At 37.3% G+C, this 23910-nt stretch overlaps 1 protein-coding gene across 3 annotated transcripts; it reads left to right on the top strand.

The window, feature by feature from the left end:
- Positions 1-86: 86 nt before the first annotated feature.
- tmem63ba (transmembrane protein 63Ba) lies at positions 87-23888 on the top strand. Of its 3 annotated transcripts, none has more exons than XM_008430171.2 (24): positions 87-349; positions 5427-5633; positions 5874-5953; positions 9348-9410; positions 10628-10715; positions 11522-11559; positions 11679-11821; positions 12631-12682; positions 12794-12902; positions 12995-13065; positions 13698-13778; positions 13914-14037; positions 15740-15873; positions 16032-16169; positions 16410-16563; positions 17500-17606; positions 17711-17797; positions 17911-17976; positions 18812-18974; positions 19131-19236; positions 19435-19602; positions 19723-19838; positions 19919-19987; positions 20373-23888. In XM_008430171.2, exons 2-24 carry the CDS (start codon positions 5463-5465, stop codon positions 20550-20552), a joined length of 2508 nt encoding a protein of 835 aa, XP_008428393.1. In that variant the 5' UTR covers positions 87-349; positions 5427-5462; the 3' UTR covers positions 20553-23888. The 3 variants fall into 3 exon arrangements, with proteins under 3 accessions (XP_008428393.1, XP_008428394.1, XP_008428395.1); XM_008430172.2 differs by lacking the exon at positions 9348-9410 and adding an exon at positions 9000-9047; XM_008430173.2 differs by lacking the exon at positions 9348-9410.
- Positions 23889-23910: the final 22 nt, after the last annotated feature.

The following is a 23910-nucleotide window of genomic DNA, read 5'->3' as shown; positions in this document are numbered from 1 at the left end:
TTAAGACTAAGACGCATGCGCAATCTACATCTCACATGTCTGGGGCTATCGCTAAACTTGGTGTTAGACTGGTTTTAGTTAGCGACTGTTGTCCCACCGGCATACAGACTGACTCAGCCGCGGTGGCGGAGCAATGTTTATGTGTACTAACAGCTAAAAATATAGTTTCACTTTCTAATTTTGTTTAGTTTGCTTCAGTTTTTGTCGCTGACACTCGTTGGACTTGCCTGATAGTCAAACGAGTCAAAAGAGTTGCCTGATAGTCTCAACCTGTTCTCGAAGAGCTAAGTCGCTAGCTTCTGCTTGGAAACAGTGGGCAGTTTTTCTCACTGCTGCGCATTATTAGAAAGTAAGTTGTTTTTATTATATATATAGATATATATCAGTGACCACTGTAATTTTTAGGATGTGTTCTCTGATAGAGACGATTTTTTTTTCAGCTCTGTCTGGTAAATAACTTTTTCGGTGCTGTCAGAACAATATCGGCGTAAAGCCATCTCTTTACCATTAGCGTTAGGCTAACATATGAACAAATTGTTCCTCTCTATCTGCTCAAATTATGTTTTAAGGTATAAATAAACACATCCCTATATAAATAGATGTAATATGACTACAAATTAAATACTTGTGTTAGTATTACCTCCGGATTACATGACCCATGGATTCGCCAGCCTAACGCAATCGGATATTTGTTGCTAATTAAATTTTAATAGCGATTTAAAGGCTAACTTGCTGTAACGATTAAATGATTTTTAAAAAGTTTAGAAGGGTTCAGAGATCGTCATGCATGAACGCAACAACCTAAGCAAGAATTGTGGTCTATCTCAACAGCAGTAGGAAAAAAGGGCGACGTTTAAACACGTCTTCGTATACTATTGTCTTTTTCCAGCTATCTTGCAAGTGGTCTGTTAGCCTCTGTTGGATTTACTGACCTGGGTTTCATCATGGACGGATGACTAGTTGGAGCTTGACTGAGATAATTAATCTCCGAGTTATCCCCTACATATTGAGAGCCTATAAGAGATGCATGTGAGCTGTTTGAATACATGAGCCATAGTGCACTATATAAACAGTGTCGGTATTTGTTTAAAACTTTCCAGAAGCATCAGTCTTTCATAATGGATTACCTGATTAACTGGATTGAATCGTACATTTGTCCCCCAGTGGGGGAAAGCATCAAAGATAATATTAAATAAATAGAATTATAAGTGTGCAATAGAAAAATATATCCTAAATTTTACAAGTAAATTCTGTTTTGATGATATGTTCTTTTTTTTTTTTTTTACCAGTTGTGCATTAAAATGCAGAAGACTACCAATTGAAAGTTGTTGATTCACTGCTTACAGAGTGATATATTTTCAAGTGTTTTTTTCTCTGTACTTTGAGCATGTAAGCTCATGAAAACCCACAATTGAGCTTCTCAGAAAATGAGAATTTACACGAGAAGTGATAAAATTGTATTTTATTTTTTATCTGAAGTAGGTAGTGAACATTCATTCTGGCAATTTTTTTACATTGTTACAGCTATTGTTATGAACTTGTGTGTGGTATTTTGCTTTTTTAGCTCTGTTGGTGATTAGGGTACATAATTGTGTTTTTAGTACTAAGCAAAATCATTTGGAATACTCATTTAATTCATTGTTAATTATTTCATTTTTTGTTCAAGGAGCATTAGTTTCAAAATTTGCTTATATCAGCTAAATGTTTTTTCCCTGAGATCATGAACAATGTTAGCCGTTGATTGAGCACGTGTTTGTTCTTTAACGTTTGAGCAGCTATTTCTGATTTAGCTCATTTCTGATCATTTCTTGGCCTCTAATTTTTGTTGAACATAAGATACACCAACTGTAAAAGTAAAAAAAAAAAAGGACAAGCTTTCAGCGGTTATTTGATGGAGATATTTTTGTAGTGAATATAAAATGAAACCAGTAGAAGATTTTTGTGCATTATTCATTATTTTATGTCATGTATTGATAATTTTTTATTTTTTGCTAAACTCAAAACAAAGAGAATCATTGAACACACTGTCTTAAGCAATTACTAAAGGGCACAAAACATTTTTTTTCTGTTTCACCTGCTGATGGCTCTGTATTAGATTAAATCATTGAAAATCTGTGAAACCTTCTGGCTAATTTAATTGGTTTGTCACTTTTCTTCAGCTTTAATTTGCTTGCAACATGACATGAAACTTATTAGTGTGTTCACTCTGTAGTTAAATCTACCAATAATGTTAATATTAAGTATTATTTCATTAATTCCTACTGTAAGAAGTATTAATTAAATCTACCACTACTGTTTAAAGTTTCCCTTAACTTTATTAAACTTTTTCCATGTTTGCAGTTAATCTCTTTTGCATAACTCTTTGACATTATGTAACGTCTAACATATACAGAAGGTTTGTTGATTGAATCTCAGGGCGCTGACAGTGATTTACCAACCAGGCTAATATTAGCATATAGTCTTGGAGATTTTAATTAAAGTTTATCATTCTATTTAATAATGTTTGCAATTATGAAACCATGTCAATTACAGAGAATACATTACTTTTATGGTGGACATGTTTGGTTTACACAAGCCAGATGACTTTCTAATAGGGTGTGCATTTATTTTATTCACAATTTCACATCCTAAAGTTTAATACCAAAGCAGATGAAGAAAGCTAAAAATAGTAGGTAAAAAAATGGCCAAACATTTGTTGAACCACATCTTATCTTCCTTGTTCATAAGTAGCTGCAATGTCAAAGCATTAATTTCCCTTCAGGGATGCAAAGATGTGTAGTTTAAAGAAATGATACATATTTTACCACTGGAAGGATATTTTAATTGGTATTTTATGTGCTAAAATATAAGTTGACATGCTGGAAAATTATTGAAGAAAAAAGTTGAACAGCTAGTCTTTTAAATTTCTCTCCCAAGTGTTTTTTTCAGGTATTTATCCTCGTTCCTCTTGGTTTATAATCCTATAAATAAGTTTGCACTAGAAAGTTAGTGTGATGGTGCTTGGATTGTTGGTGGTTTCAATGCATGAAACAAGGCTTGGTCAAATAGTTTCCTTATGACTTTATCAAACAGAGACTCACTCAGTAATGGAAAACACTATAGATAAAAATCTCTTGGTGATTTTCCTAGAACCGTCAGAAAACCACCAGAAATGAATGTAAGAAGTTGGTTCACATAAACTCACGTAGACAGATTATATTTTTATTGGAGCCTTTGATCACACAATAAAGTTAAGCATTTCTTTCAAATGTTCTGCTTTTGTGGTTTTGGGCAAGAGGAGCTTGGCACACACTAGTAACCTAAAGTCGCAAATATAAAGAAGTACTTGAAGGAAATGAAACTGCAAGTCCAGCTTCTATGACAGGACATAACCCCGAGCTCGTGCCGTGAGCCATCATGCGCTACTCAGCACGCCTTATTAACTCCAATGCCTGTTTCTGCTGTACTTGATGTTAAACATCTGTGTCAGATCTTTATCCGAATAGAGATGTTTAACTAGAACATAAAACTGCTGAATTGATGTGTAATTTGTACACATATATTAACTTCATTGAACCATTTCTCTGAAATAAACTTGCTTGTGTGCTTGCAATGACCCTTTATTTTTACATTGAAGCAAAATTAAATCTTTGCAGATATACATTACAAACCGATTCATTTGTTCTTAAACATTGAAATAAAAAAAAAAAAAAAAAACTTTTTCAGGTGCTTCACCATGTTGCAGGTCTTTAATCTGCAAAGCACCCATGATGGGCATCAGTGTGGGGGAAGACACAGCGGGGGCATGTTGTGTGCTGCTTGGGTTGAAACCGGTCCATTTGAACCCTGTAGTCTCTATCAGTTTATTGTTCGACTCTGGCTGTGGCTCTCCAGTGATATCACAGCATTCCAGGGAGAAGATAAATGAGTTAGTGTTAGGGCAGATGAGTAGCATTGTGGATTCGGCTGATAGTAGTGGGCAGAAAGGCACAAGTCGAGCTGTGCAACTGCGAAACGGGTAGAAAGCCATTACTTCCTGAAGCCTTCGGACAATATCTTTGAACGTTTTTCAGTTCAAAGCCTTTAACTTTAAACCATTAAATCAGTTAAGTATTTTCCATAAGGTTCAAAAATGGAAATACACTTTTTTTAGTAGCTAAACGGGAAATTTGCTCCCAACCTTAAATCGCCAGTTGTGTTGATTTCCTGAACATGGAGGTTAGTGTTGGAAAGTCTCACGTAAACTTAGATCCATTACAGTGTTTTGAAGTGCATTGTGCATTATTTATGCTGTGTGCCTGCTCAGGGGACATGCTACTTCTGTTTTACTGCTAGACTGAAATTGAGGATTTCTAAAACAAAAATGCAAATCATTTAGACTCTAGCTTTGTTGTCGGGTGCATTTCAGATATAATCCTCTTATACTCTCGCTATCTATTCAGGATATCATTATGAACCTATTTGCATTTTAATAAACTTTTAAAAATATATTCTATTTTTGTTAATATATTTTGTTAAAATATATTTGGGTTTTTTGTTATTATTTTATATTTGACACAAGTCTACCTATAAGACTAGTGCTGGAAATTAGTCACCTAGTTATGGTCTCTTTTATTTACATGTCAATGTTCTTAAAAATGTTTTGTCCAATTGAAAAGAAACAACTCGGACTGTGTTGGTGTCCAAATACTCTGCTGAAACTAGTCCTTTATTGACGAGGGATGTGTCATCAAAAGGAAAGAACCTGGAGGAATATAAGGCCAACCCATAGCAGGCTTGTTCCAACAGGTTTCATCTGCTCAGGCTGACTTGTCAACTTCCCTACTTTCAAATCTGAACAAATTACAGGGGCTGGAAAGATACTGTTTATTTTTTGTGGGGAGAACCCACATCTCTTTAGTAATTTAAGAACTAGGCGGTGAATATAATCTTTTGTGTTTTTTCCCAAATCTACATTGTTGTATGCTAGACACAATTCAGGAATAAAAAATGTATTTCTCTAAAATAATTTTCTAAGTTTTGCTTATGTTATGCTTGTGGTCAAACAACGAGCAAACAACAGCTAAACATGTGACTGATGACAGCTAAGCATGGATTCGCATGCGATGGTCGCAGTATTACAGTGTTGGCTAAAAACCGGCATGCAGCTGGAGAAAAATTTGGTCACTTCTGCTCTTTCTCTCAGATCTCATTTAAAGCACTTCAAACCGAAGCAGGGTTGTAGTTAACATTTCTTAACTTTTTAAATTAATGCACCTTGATACTGATGACATAAAGATCTGAGTAGAAAACCATTTCTCGTGTGTGATCCAATATATTCTGATTTACCTTTTCCATTTCTAACTAATCGTGATGCAAAAATGGGAAGAACATATCTTTACTGCAACATTAATACTGACTTAACATTAATTAAGTCAGTATTGTGAAAATGTGTTTCTCCTTCGCAGGGTGTCAGCATGCTGCAGTAATTGAATTACAGATCGATGAAGATCACAATGGGCTCCTCTTTGGGGCCTCAGTGTAACAATGGGAACTGCTCGACCAACAGCTCCAAAGAATTCTGCTACTCGGGCCGAATTCGCAGCACCGTACTCCAAGGATTACCGTTTGGTGGTGTCCCTACTGTCCTTGCCCTTGACTTTATGTGCTTTTTGGTGAGTATTTATGTCATTCATTGGAGGAGCCCAAAACATTTGCGCAGCGTTCAGAAACTTGCCCTTGCGATGACTTACAGCTACTTGAACCTTTCCTTATTAAAATGAGATACTTCCAGGAAAGTGTTTTGAAATGATGAGCTTTGTGAAGCTGTTGTGTAATTTTCATGTTGTTGGTTTCTGTAGTGTAAATGAAGGCAGTGAAAATGCTAACAAGCGCTGTTTGTTGTGTCCCTGTAGCTGCTGCTGTTCGTGTTTTCTGTGTTGAGGAAGCGAGCATGGGACTATGGGCGCCTCGCCCTGGTGACTGACGCTGACAGGTAATGAAACACGTGCCAAGGTTCCTGGAATAACTTGTTCCAAACAATGGGAAATGTAGAATTATCGTCACTACTCGTTGGAGTATTCATAGCGCATGTTTTGTGAACACAATTACATAACTAATTATCAATGTATAAAAAGCAGATGCATTTTCCTGGGGTGGGGGGAGTTTCAGGATTTTTAAAAGGAAATTCAATTGTTTTGTTTTTTTTCTTTTAATTTTTATTAATATATTTGCATTGTAGTTCTTTTTGTTTGAAGCTGTTGTGATATCCATGGGTAGTTTGTTTTGTTGATCTAATCCATGCAAAAATTTTACTCCTGCTGCATTTTACTGTAATAATAACATAAGCATTTTACCTCAACAGAGGTTTATTAAAGAAACCTGGATTACATCACATACAGAATACCAAATTCTTTAACACTTCCTGAACATTTTATGTTTTGAATAGAATTTATCCTGTGGCGTTTTCACATAAAAAAAAAAAAAAAAGGCTGATGCTACCATGATTGTGTTGCATACAGAAATGAATGCAACATTACATTTTGTTGCTTGAACTGAACTGTAATAAATCACTTGGCAGATATAAACATAAAATTCATTTGGAAACGCATGTGAAGGGACTTTTATTGAGTTCATTTCCCAGGTATAGTGCTCACAAATATTAAAATGACTTTTGCAATAGCAAAGAAAACCACCAATATGCTTCAGTCATGGGGCTATGCATTAGCTAGCCTTTACTTATCAGTTATGGATTTGACACTCATTGTGTGAGTCACAGCCACATTCTTTGGCACCCCTGGTAAAGATTTGTTGGAAGTTAAAGCAATCTCACACTGGGAATTTTTGAAAAACAACCTCTAATATAAGAGCGTTTATTCAATATTTCTCTATAAAGAAATAGATTTTTAAGCCACAGTTGATCAGTTATTGGATTTCCTGCTGCTTAGCATACAGAGAGAATTATCTTTTACCATTCTTGTTTAAACAATGTATCTATATTGTCCAGAGTCGAGCTCCTTTCTTATGCACTCTTCTCTTGAGCACACCTCACAGGTTATCTATAAGTTTTAGGACTGAAGGTTATGATGAGTATAGAAAGTTCATTTTGAGATGAAAACACTTCTGTTTTGATTTGTCTGCATGTTGAGATCATTATCCTGTAAGTTGACTTGTTTTCAGTTTTACAGAGTAGGGCGGCAGGTTTTTTGTTGTTGTTGTTTTATTTTTTACTTTATGTCCCAATGTTTCCAAAAGTGCAAGATAATCTGATCTCTAACCAGGTTTTTTTGGGCTTTTTAGAGAAGTAACACACATATCCTCCACTGTGCTTAACAGAAGGGATGGTAGTGATTTTGCTGATATTTGCGCTTTATTTAACATCTGACAGACATTCAGCGCTGCTGAAAAGTTCAACTTTAGTCATGTCAGATCAAAGTGCATGGTTTCAGTTAAAGACTCCGTAGAGTTCAGTAAACGCTGCATGTTTACATTTGTGATGGTATGATATAAAAGGGTTTTTGTTGTCACTGTAAAACAACTACTTACCATAGAAACAGGGGTTGCTTTGCAGAAAACCCCAAAATACTAAAAAGTTTCTGAAAAGTGACTAACTTAAAAGTGTTTCTTTTGAAAAACGTTTATTGAATGTGCCAATAGTTCTCCCATTTGAGACCTCTTATTTAAATCTCTAAAGAAGGGATTTTTCTAGATTAAATCTACATAATTGTTGGAATTTCTTCGAGTTTCTGCACCGTTGCAGTGTTGTTTATTGCCCAACAAACTGAACACTGCACAATGATTTTTCCCTTTGGATCTTCCCCATGGCAGCAATTCCCTCCGCCCCCTCTGTCTTTCTCATTGCTGAATCATGATCGCTGGTCCTTCATGAAGCCTGTGACTTCTGCAGTGCTCTAAATATTTGGTAGCCTAGCCACTCATCAACTGATTTGTTTCAAAGTAAACAAACTATAGCTGTGAAAATCCCCTTAGAAATTAAACTGATAGATGTCAGAGACGACTTTGATTTTTAGTCTTTGCATGTATTTCTTTAGATTCGGCAAGAATTTGTTGCTTTTTTGAGGTCGTGCAATTTCATGTGGCCAGATAGGACTGAGAATTTAAGTGATTTCTTGATTCTACATGTCAAGCAATAATTATGGTGGCTGTGACTGATGCAATAGGTATCAAATAAAATGCTTATGATTAAATGTGAGCTGAAAACAAGCAAAGGTGTGGCTGATGTGAATAAGCTAATAAAAGATTTAACTTAACCTTTTTTTCACAGGGAAAGGTTAATTTATTTTTTTTAGTTTGCTCTTCTTCCTTTAAAAAATTAAATAATTATTTAAAAATTACTTTTTGCATTTACTCAACAAGTGAGCTCTACCACACATTTTTAGATCTTCAAGGCTCATCAATACAGGTTTAAATGCAAAGCACATTTTATTATTAACATTTAGGAACTTAACCCATGTTTCATTCGAGACTAAGAAATGAAAATAGTTGGGTAACTTCCAGGTTCTGAGTCGCCCAAAGCTCAGAGGTGTTCCACTACCTCACAATGAGGGGAAAAAGACAGTCAGGCGGACCTCGGACAGAGTCCTTGACACAGTGCTCCATTACCCACGTTCCCCAGCTGTGATTGTGTTGCATCACAGCCACACTGTTTTTCCAGCTGCGTATGAGCAGGGAATGGGCCTGTAGCATGAAGGGAGGATGGGAGGAGGCGGCAGCACGGGAGGCTTTTATAACAGACAGGATATGGAGTTGTAGATTCACACAGCCTCCAAATATGTGGTGGAACTTTGTAACGTAAACAAGCAAAACTGTGGTAGACATTTGCATTATCACGGAACATGATTAACTTTGTAAGATAAAATAATTTGTATCATGTTGAACAGAGCCTTCACTGGTATACCTGTGGTGCAACATGGCTGCTGGATTTATCTCTTAAATGATCACCCCTCTTCTTTTTTGTTCCTTGTGGTTTTAAGTGAGCTTAATGCTTCTTGCTTTGTTTTGTATGTTTTTTTTTTTATCAGAACAAAAGAGAGGGATCAACGGTATAGTCGTCTGGATGATCGGGAATAGTATGTTCATCTCGCCGCATCGCAGAGCTCCTTACTGCCCTTTTCCTCTCTGTTGTTTTTGTCTCTTTTTCTGACCGAACTCGCCGCTCGTATCCATTCTGCTGAGGCTGTAGTGGGTTTTTTTTTTGTCCTGATGATTTCATTGTTTTTCTTCCTCTCTGATTCATTTCTCAGTACCAATCTGCTGGCAGTTCTTTCTCCATGTCACACTTGTGCTATTGGTGTCGGGTGTCCCTGTTCTGTCACTGTCCTAATCAGATCTGTGTGTGCTAATCTGTGTCTTGACCTCCTTTTATGAAGCTTGAAGTTCTTCTGTGTGAGCGTGCCGCATGAGCCACACAGACTGGACACTGACGGGGAGAGGTAATACTTCCCTGATGTGCAGCTGTATATAGACGGGTCTGGCCCTGTATGTGGTGGTTGTTCAGTGTCTAGGCTAGCAGAACTTAGATGAGTTATTTCTCCACACAGGAATGTTGGAGAGGAGGCCTCAGGCTCTCTCCTCATTCCTTTTCCTTAGAATTGTTAGAGCCTTCAGTGATCTCATACCTGAACGTAGGATTGATCTACTTCCAACAGAGTCATGGTGCTCTTCAACCTTTCCATCTGAATTTATATTGTACTGTTTCTCTTACCTCCCAGAGGGCGTGCTATCAAATTTATAAATGTTAAATAAGATCACATTGATTTATATTAAAGGATGCTGGAAGCTCTGGAGGAAACACTCAATAAACCTATTAGAGAAGCTTCTAATAGGTTTGTATACCAATTTGATTCAATTCTGCACTCTATAAATGTATTATAAAACTATAAAAGAGGAGGCTGCAATTTTTTCCTGACCTTACTGCTATAAGAACTCAGTACCCATTTATATGAGGAGTAGATGTGTTGTCATAGCGCAGGTGTGAGAGACCAGTGTCTCCATTCACTATTCGTTCATTTACGATGAGTTACAATGCATTAAGAAAATGACATCACACTGACCTTGCAAGCTTGAAACAAATGAGGTTTGCTATTTGGTTGGAAGACAACCACCTTTAGCAATTGCAAGCTGAAAACAACATAGTTTCACTGTGTTCAAACACAAAATTATATATTCACCAGTAGATATTTTAACTACACTATAAATGGCTTACTTTAAGTCTTCTTAACTCTGTTAAATCATTGATACTGAAGAGTGTTGCCAGGTTGGCAATATAGTGTATTTGCATAAAATTTTTGAAAATGACCTAATTCCAGTTATGGCTCCTTTCCTGGTATATCACTAAAGTTTATCTCTCGTTATGTCCTTCTGCGACTATTATCATTGAACCTTCAGTGCTTGTAAGTCCTTATTATTAACAACAATAACAAAGCATGTCAGCATGAAATGTGACTACAGAGGTTCCTCTCATGAATCCCTCTGGTAAAATTTCCTGTCTTGGTTGCAGGGCAAGTGTTTCTGAGCAGTTTTTTCATCTTTTCTTTACTATACTTTACTTTCTATGACACCACGCACTGAAACACAGCTGGTGTCACATATGTCACCTTTGTCTGTTTCTGTGCAGCAGCATGCAAATCTTGTGTGTTTCTGCTTGCAGCGTGAATTCCCCACTGCCAGAACCAAATGAACGCTATGCGCGCCTCACGTCCGTATCAAGCTCAATGGACATGGACCCGAGAGATACAGTAAGAAACCTGTAGTTATTACAGGATGAAATATGGGTGCATCTTAATGAAAAATGGATTATTTCCATAAAATAAAACTCATGTCAGTTTATTACACAGAATGATTATATTTCAAATCGTCGTTTCAGGTTATTTTTTGCTGAGCCAACAGTCAGAACAGCAGCATTAAGACGTTTCCACAGTCAGTGAATTCATTTCCCACCCGATCCGGTGCAAACATTAATAAAAGTACCAATACCTTTAATGATCACGATATGATTGTGTTGTACCTAAACCCCACAATGAATCTATTACCTTCAAGAGGAAGGTAAGAGGCTTCAAAACCAGCCATGCAAACAAGTCAAAGGCTGCTATTGAAGTGACTTGGGCTTCCTTAACAGCTCAGCAGAACCAGTCTGATCGGTACCATGCCACGCTGCATTTATGCAGATATTCATTCAAAAGGAGGCCTGACTAAGTTCTGTGTACATCCACTGTGTAGTGCATGGGCCAGCATTTCTGAGCTACAAAAAATCATTTTAATTGGTCTTTAATGGTATTTTAATTTTCAGAGAAACGATTTGTTTGAGTTTTCAAAAAGCTGCAAGCTGTAATCACCAAGGTTATAAATAAATGCTTAACATTAATCCCTCTGGGAGTCATGAATTTATTAGTATATATATATATATATAATTTTTTTTTTTACATTAAATTAAACAACACGCTTTTCAGTGATATTCTATTTTATTGAGCTGCACCTGAACTGTTCTTTCAAGCAGAACATAATGTCTTTTCCTGTAAACACTGATTCAACTCTCCTTTCTTAGGGCTTTTGCTCCTGGCTAACAGCCGTCTTCCGCATCAAGTGAGTCCACCTCCTCGCTGCTTGTCGCAGTAAAGCCGCTGTACCTCTGGCAAAGAACATTTCCTTCTGATCTGAATGGCTCTTATGTAACTGCTGCTGTTTCTCTTTTCTCTCTGAAGGGAAGAGGAAATAAGGGACAAGTGTGGTGAAGATGCAGTTCACTACTTGTCTTTTCAGCGGCACATCATCGGCCTGCTCGTAGTCGTGGGTGTGCTCTCTGTGGGCATAATCTTGCCTGTTAACTTCTCGGGGAACCTTTTGGGTGAGCTAATTGAAGTTTACTCATGCAAAAACTCAAACATGTTTTTTTTTTTTGTCTTGCATATTTTATGTTTTCAGTATGACAGAGTCCTATAACTCCTCTTTTTTTGTTTTCATTTCATTTTTATCATTTTGTTATGTTTGTATAAGAGGCTACATGTATTTTCCACATTTTGTGTAAATGCACACTGTACATAATTATGTAAATCTGTGACACCAGGTTGACATTTTGCAGCCATTAACTTTGAGTGTAAGCATTCCACATTCTATTTTGCTCTTGTGATTTTTCTTGTGACAGCAGTTATGTGCCGCTGCTTTTCCTCCTACTTCATGTTTTTAGTTCCACATTGCCATCAATTATTAATTTCTGCTCCAACCTGCAGATTAGCTGCTGCTCCTTCAGATTAGCTGTTGCCAGACGTTGGTCACTTCTGACCAGAGGGAAACGGTTCTCCAGTTCTTCATTTTCAAGTTCAGAACCGATAAACTGTTCAGAATCAGTGACTTAGCAATCGGCATTGGCAAATGAGGAGAGAACTGACTAGCTAACACTGGTTAGCTGGTCAGTTCTCTCTAGCTAATACTAGTCTCTAGACTAGTGTTAGCTAGAGATGCCCTTTTAAATTCGTTAATTTAAATGGGCATAAAACGACTTAACTAATTACGAATCGACTTTTATTCCTATTTAAGCTGCTGGTGAGCCACACCTGTGACCGTGAGGAAAATAGAAGTAGTAAATGTTGAAAGTGTAAAGCGGAATAAATGAGGTTTAACTTGCACTTGAGCTTCTTTCTTTCTTTCCTCCAACAGATGACACTGCCTATAGTTTTCCACGAACCACTATAGGAAATCTAGATACAGAGTGAGTCTTGCATAAACTGTCCCTTTGTATAGATATAAACTGTATTTTGTGGATTTACTTTAAGTCTTTATTTTGCTAATGTTTGATTTGTTTTGCTCTTTGTTTTTACAGGAACAAACTACTATGGCTACACACTACCTTTGCATTTCTCTACCTGCTGCTAACAGTGTATAGCATGAGGCGGCACACGTCAAAGATGCGCTACAAAGAGGACGATTTGGTATGGATTCTTAATTTTGGAGTGTTGTCACATGACATCAAGCAGTTGCATGTTGTTTGTAATTGCTTCTGTTTTTTTCCTCTTCCATGAAGGTGAAACGCACTTTATTTGTTAATGGCATCTCACAGTATGCAGAAGAGAGGGAGATAAAGCAACACTTTGAGTAAGTTGGGATGTTTTTGTGTGTGTTTTTTAATACCGTCACTTGCAAATGTATGTATGCTTTCTCATTTTGTCTCACCAGAAATTTAAACTTTACTGTATTTTGTTGGGACTTTATGTGCCAATCAATTTTTATTCATTTTTGTTGTTTGAAGCTTTTGGGGGAGTTCTTTTGCATATCCCTTACATCATATCCCAGTAAATACATTGAGGTCTGTGGTTGCAACATGAAAAAAAAAATATATATATTTTTTTTGGATGAATTATGACTTAATTCATATCAAGCCCTGCTCGTGTTCAAGCTAAGCTACTATGTCGATGTGGAAGCAACACGGCGGTTGTCGGGTTAAGATGTATGACAGCCATGGCTTCCCCTGTTAAAACATCTGCGTTGTCCTCGTCCCTATGTCTGGGAGTGGACAATGCCAGGCCTATATGTGTAATTGTCTCTAATCGAAATCAGATGAGTAGAATTAGGCAAGTCATGTGTCATGTTTCTGTGAGGAGGTTGTTGTTCTTGTCCTACAAAACTGATCCTGTAAATTCAAATGCCTTTAGACGAATAAAAATATGCTGGTTAATGTATTAACAGATGTGGTGTTTTTATTTCTCCCCCGTTGCCTGTTCTGTTAGGCTTGCATACGAAAACTGCACCGTCTTGGACGCTCGTATCTGTTTCGATGTATCGAAGCTGATGTATCTCAGCTCTGAAAGGTACTGGATGAAGGATGTGCCTGTTTCCCCTCAACTGTTGTTTTAATTGTATTTGAGAATTATCTCATTCATTCTCTGACAGAAATAGATCCTTGTCTGTCTGACATGGCTATTTTTTTCTATTTATGTATTCAGGAAGAAGGCAGAGCGTAACAAGAAATTCTTTCTTGACCTGCAAGATAAGGAGCATGAGAAAACCATGATTAACCCCAAGCCTTGTGGACACCTTTGCTGTTGCATCATTAAAGGCTGCGAACAGGTGAGAAACTTGCATTTTTTGTGATATACTGGTTTGTTCCAGTGAGACTTCTCCTATGTATGCAAAGAGGTCAGTTATATATACAGTAAACAGAGTCATTGAAAGTGCTTTGCACTTTTACGACATATATTATTGGCTTTAAGCAAAAAAAGTGGGTATGCACCATATGCAATTCATAGGTGTGCTGTGCTACAAAAGGCGCCCAAAACAATGGCGTAAGAATTATTTCTAGTCGGGATTTTCTGTATTTAACAGCTTTGTGCATGTGTAAATGATGTGATCAATGTAGTAGGGAATAGGGCGAATGATAAGGACGTTTTAGGGATGAAAAAAGCTTTTCAAAGTGGTTAAAAAACAGTAGGTAAGTCATGTGAATCTATCAAGTCGAGGCTTGTGAATGTTCAGGTTAGTTTGAGTTAGTTGTAAAATGACACGGTTGTACTGCAACTGTGTACCGAGTTTATAATGTAAGCGATTACAGTAGGAAAAATTTTATTTTGTTGTAAAGACATTAATCATTTGTTTAACTAGATGGTGAATTATAAAACATTGTAGAAGGTGGCAGGGATACACTTGAGTTTAAATGTCTTCCCTCAGTATAACACTGCACTGCTGTTGTAATGCATCCAGCATCCACCTGGATGGACCACTAATTATATAATTTTAATTTAAAATTTAATGTTTTTATATGCATTCTATTTTAAAAAAAAGCATACTTAACACAAAGTTCATTTCATTCAGCTGTCAGGCTGGAGAGAAGGAAGAGAGGAAGAAGAGAGAAAGAATCAGGACAGACAGGGAGAGGAGCAGGTTGGTCTGATATAAGGCAGAAGTGTAGGAACAGCCAATGAATCCCATGTGATTTATTTAAAAATGCTTATTTTTAAAAGATGTATTGGAAATATCTGTAATTTGCTTAAAGCTATGCTTGTTTGACCATCTGACTTGGTACAGAAGGGATACAGGTTTGACCCAGTTAGCAGTGATCTCTGTTGAAAACAAAATTGGATTCAGTTTCATTTGATGCCATGTCTGCGATGACATGTGGAAGTTATTTGATTTGTTTTTTTTATGTTGCACAGTCGGATTTGGCACTTGGCCACGCCCACATGCTTTTGATCCACTAAAACCCTCCGTTAGCTGCGTAACAGTGTCTTCAGACTATACTGAGTGTTTGTTCTGAGTCATTTTGAAGGATGTTACTAAAAGCTGACGGAGTCGTTCTCTCACATGCCACTTCAGTACAACAGACAATATGGCCGACTTCCTGTTGCGTTTGGACCATGGCTCCAATGCCTTTTTTGTATGATCTAAGGAATAACACATGTGTGCTGGTTTGTATAATATCCAATCAGATCACATTTAATGTTTTTAGGAAGGTTCTGTGGAGGAATTATTCCATGTCTGCCAAATATTTGAGTAAAAATCTCTTTAGTCATTACTGTGACTGCCAAATCACTACCCATAATATTTCTGTATGAAAAAAACTTATTTGTATAGGTTTTATGTAATTTTCTAACTTGCTTTGAGGAACTGATTTTTTTTATTGTTAATCCATTACCATCAAATTTAACAGATATAAGCATTTCTCGATGTACAAAAAAATTCCTCTGATTTTAAAATGTAATTTTCTGAATTGAATGACTACTATAACTTTTTATATTTAAATTTACTGTGATGGACTTGGGTTTTCTTCCTTTAGGAAGAAGCTGTGAGTTATTATACCAAGCTGGAGGCGCAATTAAGGGATGAATACAGGAAAGAGAGAGAGAAAGTTAACAAGAAGCCTTTAGGAATGGCCTTCGTCACTTTTCAAAATGAGGCCACAACTGCCAAGTAAGTTCATATAGATAAGTGAAGACATGTTTGTTTGTCAATTGGCTTCTGTACTGCTGAAATGTGTTAGTCATTTTTGCTGCAATGTGTTGTTTGTGTGTTTGTTAGTTTTTTTTTTACTTTGGTTTGTTTTCAATCGCTGGATCTTTGTCTGTCAGAATTTTAAAGGACTTTAATGCTTGCAAGTGCCAAGGCTGCTACTGCCGTCGTGAACCCAAGAGCTCTCAGTTCAGCTCCAGGCTGCACACCTCTAACTGGACCGTCACTTACGCCCCCGATCCACAAAACGTCTACTGGTGAGAACAAACACTTTGTCACAGACGGAAAACAATAGCTGCATTTTGGCTGATGCGATTAGTTCACATTAACCTAAATGCCACGTTAGAACTTTTTGGGGGGAAATGTGTTGRTMWYGKSTTTTTTTTTTTTTTTTTTTTTTTTWTAACTAGTGTATTAGTTTTTTGGCCAGCTGTGTCCATCTCTGCAGGTTATCACACCATGTCTGTCTTACCGCTGTGTGACCCCTTTTCCCACAGGGAGCATCTGTCAGTGGGAGGGATCAAATGGTGGGTCCGCTGCTTCATCATCAACTGCGTCCTCTTCCTTCTCTTGTTCTTTCTGACCACCCCAGCCATCATCATCACCACCATGGACAAGTTTAACGTCACCAAACCAGTGGAGTACTTAAATGTAAGTATCCAAAGAGTAATTTAATTTGATTTCTTCCTTCCCCCAAGTCTGGAGAAAATAAATATTAAAAAAAGAGTCTCTAGGCTTTGTATCTTGGTCATCAGACAATTATCTTATTATTATACACTGTAACTGATTTAAGTTTGTCCACATGGCGGAAATGGTGAAATGCTGAAACCAAATCCTGCCACAGCTCTCCCCTGTTTCAGGAGTTTAGATTAAAAAAGAATAAGAAAATCCAACCATCCAACTTTTTTGTTCTACAAAAGTACACAATTTGTAAATGGAAATATTGTAGAAACACTGTTGCAATTTGCAAGCACTTTCAGGCATGGGAGTGTCTCAAGACATTTTTGAAACACGTTTACTCACATGCCTCAGATTTGTATCTATTTAACTGAGGGTATTGTAGTGACCTCTGACATTTGCAAGTTTTCCACTGTGCTGTAAAACATGGCAGATAAGAATTTTTTTACATACAAAAAAATAACAAATATAGTAATTATTTTTATATTAGACTCCACAACCTCTCTCATGAGAATGTGAATAATATTTTTTAATGAATAGTAACTATAAAAAGAAAGTGAATGGCTTCAATTAGATATCTATGTCACTTTTAAAAAGTTTCTACGATTAACTGCTTTTTCCAATATCTAAAATAAAAATTAAGTACAGTTTTTATCAGTAGGGACCTTTTTTTTACCTTAGTTTATTTTCATATGTAACTTACCATATATTATCACAAATACAAAAAAAAATATCCTTTTTGTATTGACCTTCAGGTTATCTTAGATTAGAGTTTTAATCCGGATCCATGGTTTTTTTTGTTTGTTTTGTTTTGTTGTTTTTTTATATTTGATCTGGCTTAAACCCAACAGGTAAATGTCAGTCAAATAGATTTAAATACTAACGCCTCTCATGTCTTTCTGATCCCAGAACCCCATCGTAACCCAGTTCTTCCCCACCCTCCTGCTGTGGTCTTTCTCTGCTTTGCTTCCCACCATTGTCTACTACTCCGCTTTCTTCGAAGCCCACTGGACCCGGTATGTTTATTATTCACTACTTTCAATTCTTCTGTTTTCTTATGCATTTGAGTTTTCGGAGCATCATGTTTTAATGTGTGTGAATGGTTTATGTTGTTGTACAGGTCAGGAGAGAACAGAACCACAATGCACAAATGCTACACTTTCTTGATCTTTATGGTCCTGTTGCTGCCCTCCCTTGGACTCAGCAGGTGTTACATGTTTTATTTTTTGCTTTGTAGCAAATTATGTAAAATAAGGAAATTATTTTGTAAACTTTTTTTTTTTATATTTTTGAGCTAATGACTTTCATTCATTTTTGCAGTTTGGATGTTTTCTTCCGCTGGCTATTTGACAAAAGTTTCTTGGATGAAGCTACAGTGAGGTTTGAGTAAGTACGGTGGGCTTGGATTTTTTTTTAAATTTTTTTTTATGCTGGTTTAGATTTTTTTTTTTTAAGTAAAAACTTGCATACAAGACTTCATCATACCCAAGCTTAGTGCGATGTGGAAAATCAGTGGGATTGTTGTGATGCCAACTTTACAACAGAGGGTTAAGGTACCACTGAGGAGTAAAGTTCTGCCAAAAAACTCAAGTGTTCTAACGTCACATATATCCTTAAAAAACTGCGGATGTACCCGTTTGATTAATAGTAAGTTTGGAGAAAACATAAATACTTTTCTGCATAGTTAAAGGCATAAATGGTAAGACTATTTGAAGGGATGTGTGTTAGACTGACATGGTGTTCAAGAAGTGTCATTTGGTAAATAATGACACTTTTAATGCAAAGTTAAACATTTTAATGGGCTTTTAATGCATGTACAAGTTTGACTTTACTTTAAAAGTGTCATTATTTACCAAATTAAGCAAAGTTAACACTTTTAATGTCTACAATGACTAAATACAAGACAATAAGACAAATAAAGCTTGTACAGTGTTAAGAGCTTCACTGGTCAAATGAGACACAGTCAGGATGCTGATTGAGGAGTTTTTGCCTGAAGTTCTCACACCTGTGTTTAAATGCCAATCATCTATTTTGAATGTTGAAATTTTGACTTCTCTGAGACTTTTAAAGTTAGACTTCCAGCATCAGGAGTTGTTTTTGTTTAATGTCTAACTTGAAACTGGAGCTACCACTATTAATTAAACCGTTTGATGATATGAACTTCAATAATCCTTCATCAATATTTCTAAGTTTTGTCCTTTTTCTCTTGGGATTTTTATAGGTGTGTGTTCCTCCCTGACAATGGAGCCTTCTTTGTGAACTACGTCATTGCGTCTGCATTCATTGGTAATGCTAACGACCTGTTGAGGATCCCCGGCTTACTGATGTACATGATCCGCCTGTCCCTGGCCCGCTCCGCAGCCGAGAGGAGGAACGTCAAGAAGGTCAGTCATCAGCCTACAAATCCAAACAAGGCACATTGAAAATAAGTTTTTACACAATCTGTTTTGTTTTGTTTTGTTTTTTTTTTACAAAAAGTTAGATGTAAAAGAAAAAAGTAAGAATTTTTTTTTTTTTGCTTGCTTGTTTGTTTTTTTTAGCACCAAGCTTATGAGTTCCAGTTTGGGGCAGCTTACGCCTGGATGATGTGTGTCTTCACTGTGGTTATGACCTACAGCATCACCTGCCCAATCATCGTCCCGTTTGGTGAGTCGTACTGTTTGAACTCTGTGCACTGCTCGCTCCGTCTCGTTTTCATATCGACAGAGCGCGCTGATCGAGTGGCTGCAGGTTAGGCATGCAGAGGCCAGGCCACATGCAGGGGTTCTGTTCTGTGTCCAGAGGCTTATCTACAGGACTAATTGGATTAGTTCTGCTGATTTCCTTGTCTTTCTTTCTGTGCAGGGCTGATGTACATGCTGCTGAAACACCTAGCAGATAGGTACAACATGTACTATGCCTATCTGCCGACAAAACTGGACAAGAAGATCCATTATGGAGCTGTTAACCAGGTGGTGGCGGCTCCTATCCTCTGCCTCTTTTGGCTTTTGTTCTTTTCCACGGTTCGCTCCGGTAAGAGGACAGCTCCCTCTGCTGGTCACGTAATTGTGGGCAGATATTTTATGATGCCCTTTTTCAAACCTATAAATGAGTGAGAACCCATTAAATGTAGGTTGTCTCTCTTCTCTTCAGGGTTTACTGCTTCAACATCCATGTTTACTTTTGTGGTTCTGATCATCACAATCGTCATTTGCCTTTCTCACGTCTGCTTTGGGCATTTTAAATACTTAAGTGCTCACAACTACAAGGTTATTTTATGTTTTCATACTTATTATGATTATGTATGCACCTACTACTTTTGGTAAGTGTCTTTTTTTTTCTGCCTCAGATTGACCTGGAAGTGGACGGTATGGAGGACGGACGTTCAGCAAGCCCTTCATCTGCCGGCAAGACAACGGTAGAAACTAATTCTTGTTCCTTAATCTCAAACAAACAGGTTTCCAAAGAAGGCACAGTTGTAGGTTGAAACTACAACCTACAACTTGTGACGCAAATTATTTCAATTCTTACACTTTGGCAATAAAACCTAAGAAAGTTAAATACAGAAGACAGTGAGAAACTACATAAATTGAAACGGATGTAATTAATGAAACACATCAGATTTATCTTTTCTGATGGTTATGTAGCAAGTTTTCTCATAGACTGTTGAACGCTGGGATCAAGTTTGCAGTTGGTCTCAAAGTGGCAAATGAAGCACACAGTTCTTCTGTTTGCTTTTGAGAGGCGTTTTAAATATTAAGTAATTAACGTAATTAACACTTTTGTGTTGTGTTTTTCCACAGCAAACATACATATGTCAAGTACTTCAAGATCCCTCGTCGGAGGAGGCCGGATCAGGCAACGGAGAGGACGACGGGCAGGGGTCCTCGCAGGATGAGGAAATGATCCAGGCTGGAAACAACCTGACCGGCGACTTCCAGTCCGGGGAGGCCAGTCTCATTGAGAACGAGGTGCGGCAGTGAGGCAGTCCTGGACACGAAGACTAACGTCAAACGAAACTTGATGAGTGCACTAAATGTGTGACGTTAACATGGAAGTGAACCAGCAGTTCACCAAAGCATCTCAGCCTCCATCAAGGGACCTTCCCCCGACTAACATATAAGCACACCGTCTACTAAGGATTCAATGGTTGTTTCTCAAGGACGTCTTCTTCATCAGGTCTCGTAAAAGAAACATCGAGTGGGAATCTACTTCGACGAGGCAAGAGTGGAAAAGACAAGGCTCTACCCAAACACTGCATATCGACAAATGGAAGAAGATGCTGATGCACAAATGAGGAGTTTTTGCCTTTTTTTTTGTGAAGGGAGAGAAGTTCTCTGTATTTCCTTAACTTTATTGTACTTGAATGTTAGAACCGGGGAGCTCAGGTTTCTCTGAGGTACTGCATTATCGTATGCAAATTCAAAGGATGAAGCAACTGTTTTTTTGTTTTGTTTTTTTTTTTTTCTCGTAACGCTTCATCGGTGTGTCTAACTGTCAGCTTTAGATGCTTCCCATGAATTAGCAGATTATTAATGTCGGCCTAATTGGAGCTTTAGCGACGGATTTAAAATGGTTCTTCCTATTCCATAGGAGCCTTTAAAGATAGAAAAAAAATGCTACTAACACTCCTGGAGGCTTTGACACTACATCTATATGACTCTGGATTTGTAAGGTAGCCTTTTGTTTGACCTGGTATTTATTGTAAGCATGATATTTTTAAATTCTGTCCAGCCTGATGCTACTTTGAACTGTGGAATACGGTATTTAATTCATTGGTAGCACACTACACTGGCACAATGCCCAGCCTCTGGCCCTTTGTAGGGACTGCTGCTCCTGATGTTGCCCTCCCTGTTCCAGAATAGGGCAGGGTTCCTTGCACAGCTGCTGCAGCAGAAACTGGAGGCTGAGAATCTGTTGCTCAGAGGAGGCCTTTTCAGACGACACTATGACTAGTTCTTTATGCATCGTTTTTGTTTAAATCTTCTCGTTAATGTTTACAGCTTTATGTAGAGGTTAGAGGATAGGCATCGAATTTAGACGGCTGCTTAAAGTTTTATGATTTGGTTAAATTGATTTCTCACCCCATCCCTCTTTACTAACTTTTTATTTACACACTTTGTGACGTACAGTAGCAGTCAGACGTTTATCCAACACGTCATCGGAGTGAAGCAGACGATGTGGTCGTACGACAAGCAAATTCAGCAAAAGTGTTTAAACAAAGCTAACTAGGTGTGCAAGTTTGTGGGTTTAGACAAATTTCAAAACATGTCCCTAAAGCAAGATGTAGCAAAACCTCAGTTTTTGTTGTCATGAACAAATTTCTGATGGATTTTTCTTGTCTCAGTATTTGCCCACTCTTCATATCAGAAACAGTTGAGTTCATATAAGCTGGCTTGGCTTTCTTTCATGAGGTCTTTGCGCCGTTACAGAAGCTTAATTTCCTGCTGCGTCGATTCCATGAATGTTTGGGAACTTTGCCCTGTTGAGACTCCTGAATATGCGTCAAGCTGTTAATTTGAGGTGAAGTTGAAGAGTTTAGAGGTAGCCTTCTTCATATTTCACACAATCAGCCTCTTAGACTGGCAGGGAATCGGTCTCTTGGCATGACGCACGACAGTTGGTACATTGTCATCGTGATCAGATTTCAGTTCAGATTGGAGCAGGAGCTTTTTATCTTGATACCTTCCAGTTTTATATTCCTGAGCCTTGTTGGCTCCTGAACATCGTTAACAAGTCCAGGTGGTTGAAACTTGGACTTCATTAGCTTCATCAACGATCCTTTACACTCATCAAAACTGGTCTTGTAATGGATAAAGCTTAAATCATTACGCTTCTGGAATGGTACTGACCTCAACTCTAATGAACATAAAGAAAAACAAATCCTTGGTAATTCAAACTTGTTCTCCCAATTCTTATTTTTGAAACTTCCTTGGAGTTATTTGTCGTTTAATCAATTCCCTCTAGAATAAAATAGACTCATGCATAAAAAAAAATAAAAAAAACTCAACCTAAAAGCATTCACGCCAATGATAATTGTTTGTGAACAACTGACTCATACTGTATGTTGGAAATGTTAATTTCATATAGTATTTGAGTTCTGTTACAAGTTCTCATCGTACCTAAAGCAGTAGGCACAGAGGTCAGCAGTTTTTCCAATAACATGTCAGGTCTTGGCTGCAATAGTTAAGCGCTCACATTATAGATGCTCCGATGAAGAAGTTTTACATCTTTGTACCACTTTATAAAGAAAAAATTTAACTATAAAAGAAGAAGGATGTCTCCGTACGTATCATCCAGATTAATTTAACATATTCATAATCTGCTTCTCTGAAGTATCTTCTCTCTCACTAACCAAATGCTAACATGTCATAACAAATAATTTTAAAAAAATCTGGTGCCCATGCAGTTTCTCAGGATCTTTTGAAATTTTACTTTAATTTTATTTTTATTTTTTAAAACACACCATGACTTGCCCTATTAACCTTCAAGGAAACCATTGGTAAATAATGCAAAAACAACAACAACAACAACCACTAGTCAGTCACTGTTGGGTGGAATGCACTAATCTTTTTCTCACTGATATGACTGACAAAGAGTAGCACGTGGGAACTGCAACAGGCCAAAACGGCCTCCGTTTGGTTTGATGGCACCATTCGTTGACGCATCACGGTTCGAGTAAGACTGTTGACCTGACACTACTGTATCTATCTGCTGCTTCTCTTGTCATGATAAGGTGACTTGCTTTATACCTCTTTTATACATGTGAGATGACTGCAAATCTCTGAATGTGTCCAGTCAGGATAACAAACACTGTCACACTGTGAGGGAGATGTGTGTGTGCTTTTTTTAGCGCCGAATGTAGTCTTTGTTCGATAAATAAAACGTTACTAATGAATCTCTGAAAGAACTGCTTCCCTGCTAATCAGGAATTGAACATTTTATACTGTAGCTACTCATCTATGTCTAGTTGTTTGTCTTCGCATTTCATTGGATTCTTAAAGCCGATTGTTTGTTTCATTTGTACTCATTTAGTTCTGTTTAAATCACTGGAATAACTGGAAAGAGAGGTTTTGTTTTCATCAACAGCCAGCAGATCATCATAATGTCTCCACTATATATTTAGAAAAACTGCTAAAACGTGTGTGTGCACTAAATATATTTAAATGTCTGTTTTGTAGATTAATGTTACATGTTAAAGTAACGGCAGATTTCAGCCTTTAACTCTGTCATTGTCTCCATTGACCCATGCAGATATTTGTTGTATGCATCTGTTCTGCCATGGAGATGTCTCATCAATAAATCTGCATCTAATCAACTTTGGCTGTCAGTCTCAGTTCA

Source organism: Poecilia reticulata, linkage group LG15 (genome assembly GCF_000633615.1).
Source record: "Poecilia reticulata strain Guanapo linkage group LG15, Guppy_female_1.0+MT, whole genome shotgun sequence".
Lineage (NCBI taxonomy): Eukaryota > Metazoa > Chordata > Actinopteri > Cyprinodontiformes > Poeciliidae > Poecilia > Poecilia reticulata.
This window is presented reverse-complemented; position numbering and strand designations above follow the sequence as displayed.

Excerpts from the sequence above, each read along its gene's own strand:
- tmem63ba (XM_008430171.2), top strand. The coding sequence starts at position 5,463 with ATGAAGATCACAATGGGCTCCTCTTTGGGGCCTCAGTGTAACAATGGG. Across the intron at positions 16,564-17,499 it reads AACCAGTGGAGTACTTAAAT|AACCCCATCGTAACCCAGTT; the intron begins GTAAGTATCCAA and ends TTCTGATCCCAG. Across the intron at positions 19,237-19,434 it reads CCCAATCATCGTCCCGTTTG|GGCTGATGTACATGCTGCTG; the intron begins GTGAGTCGTACT and ends CTTTCTGTGCAG.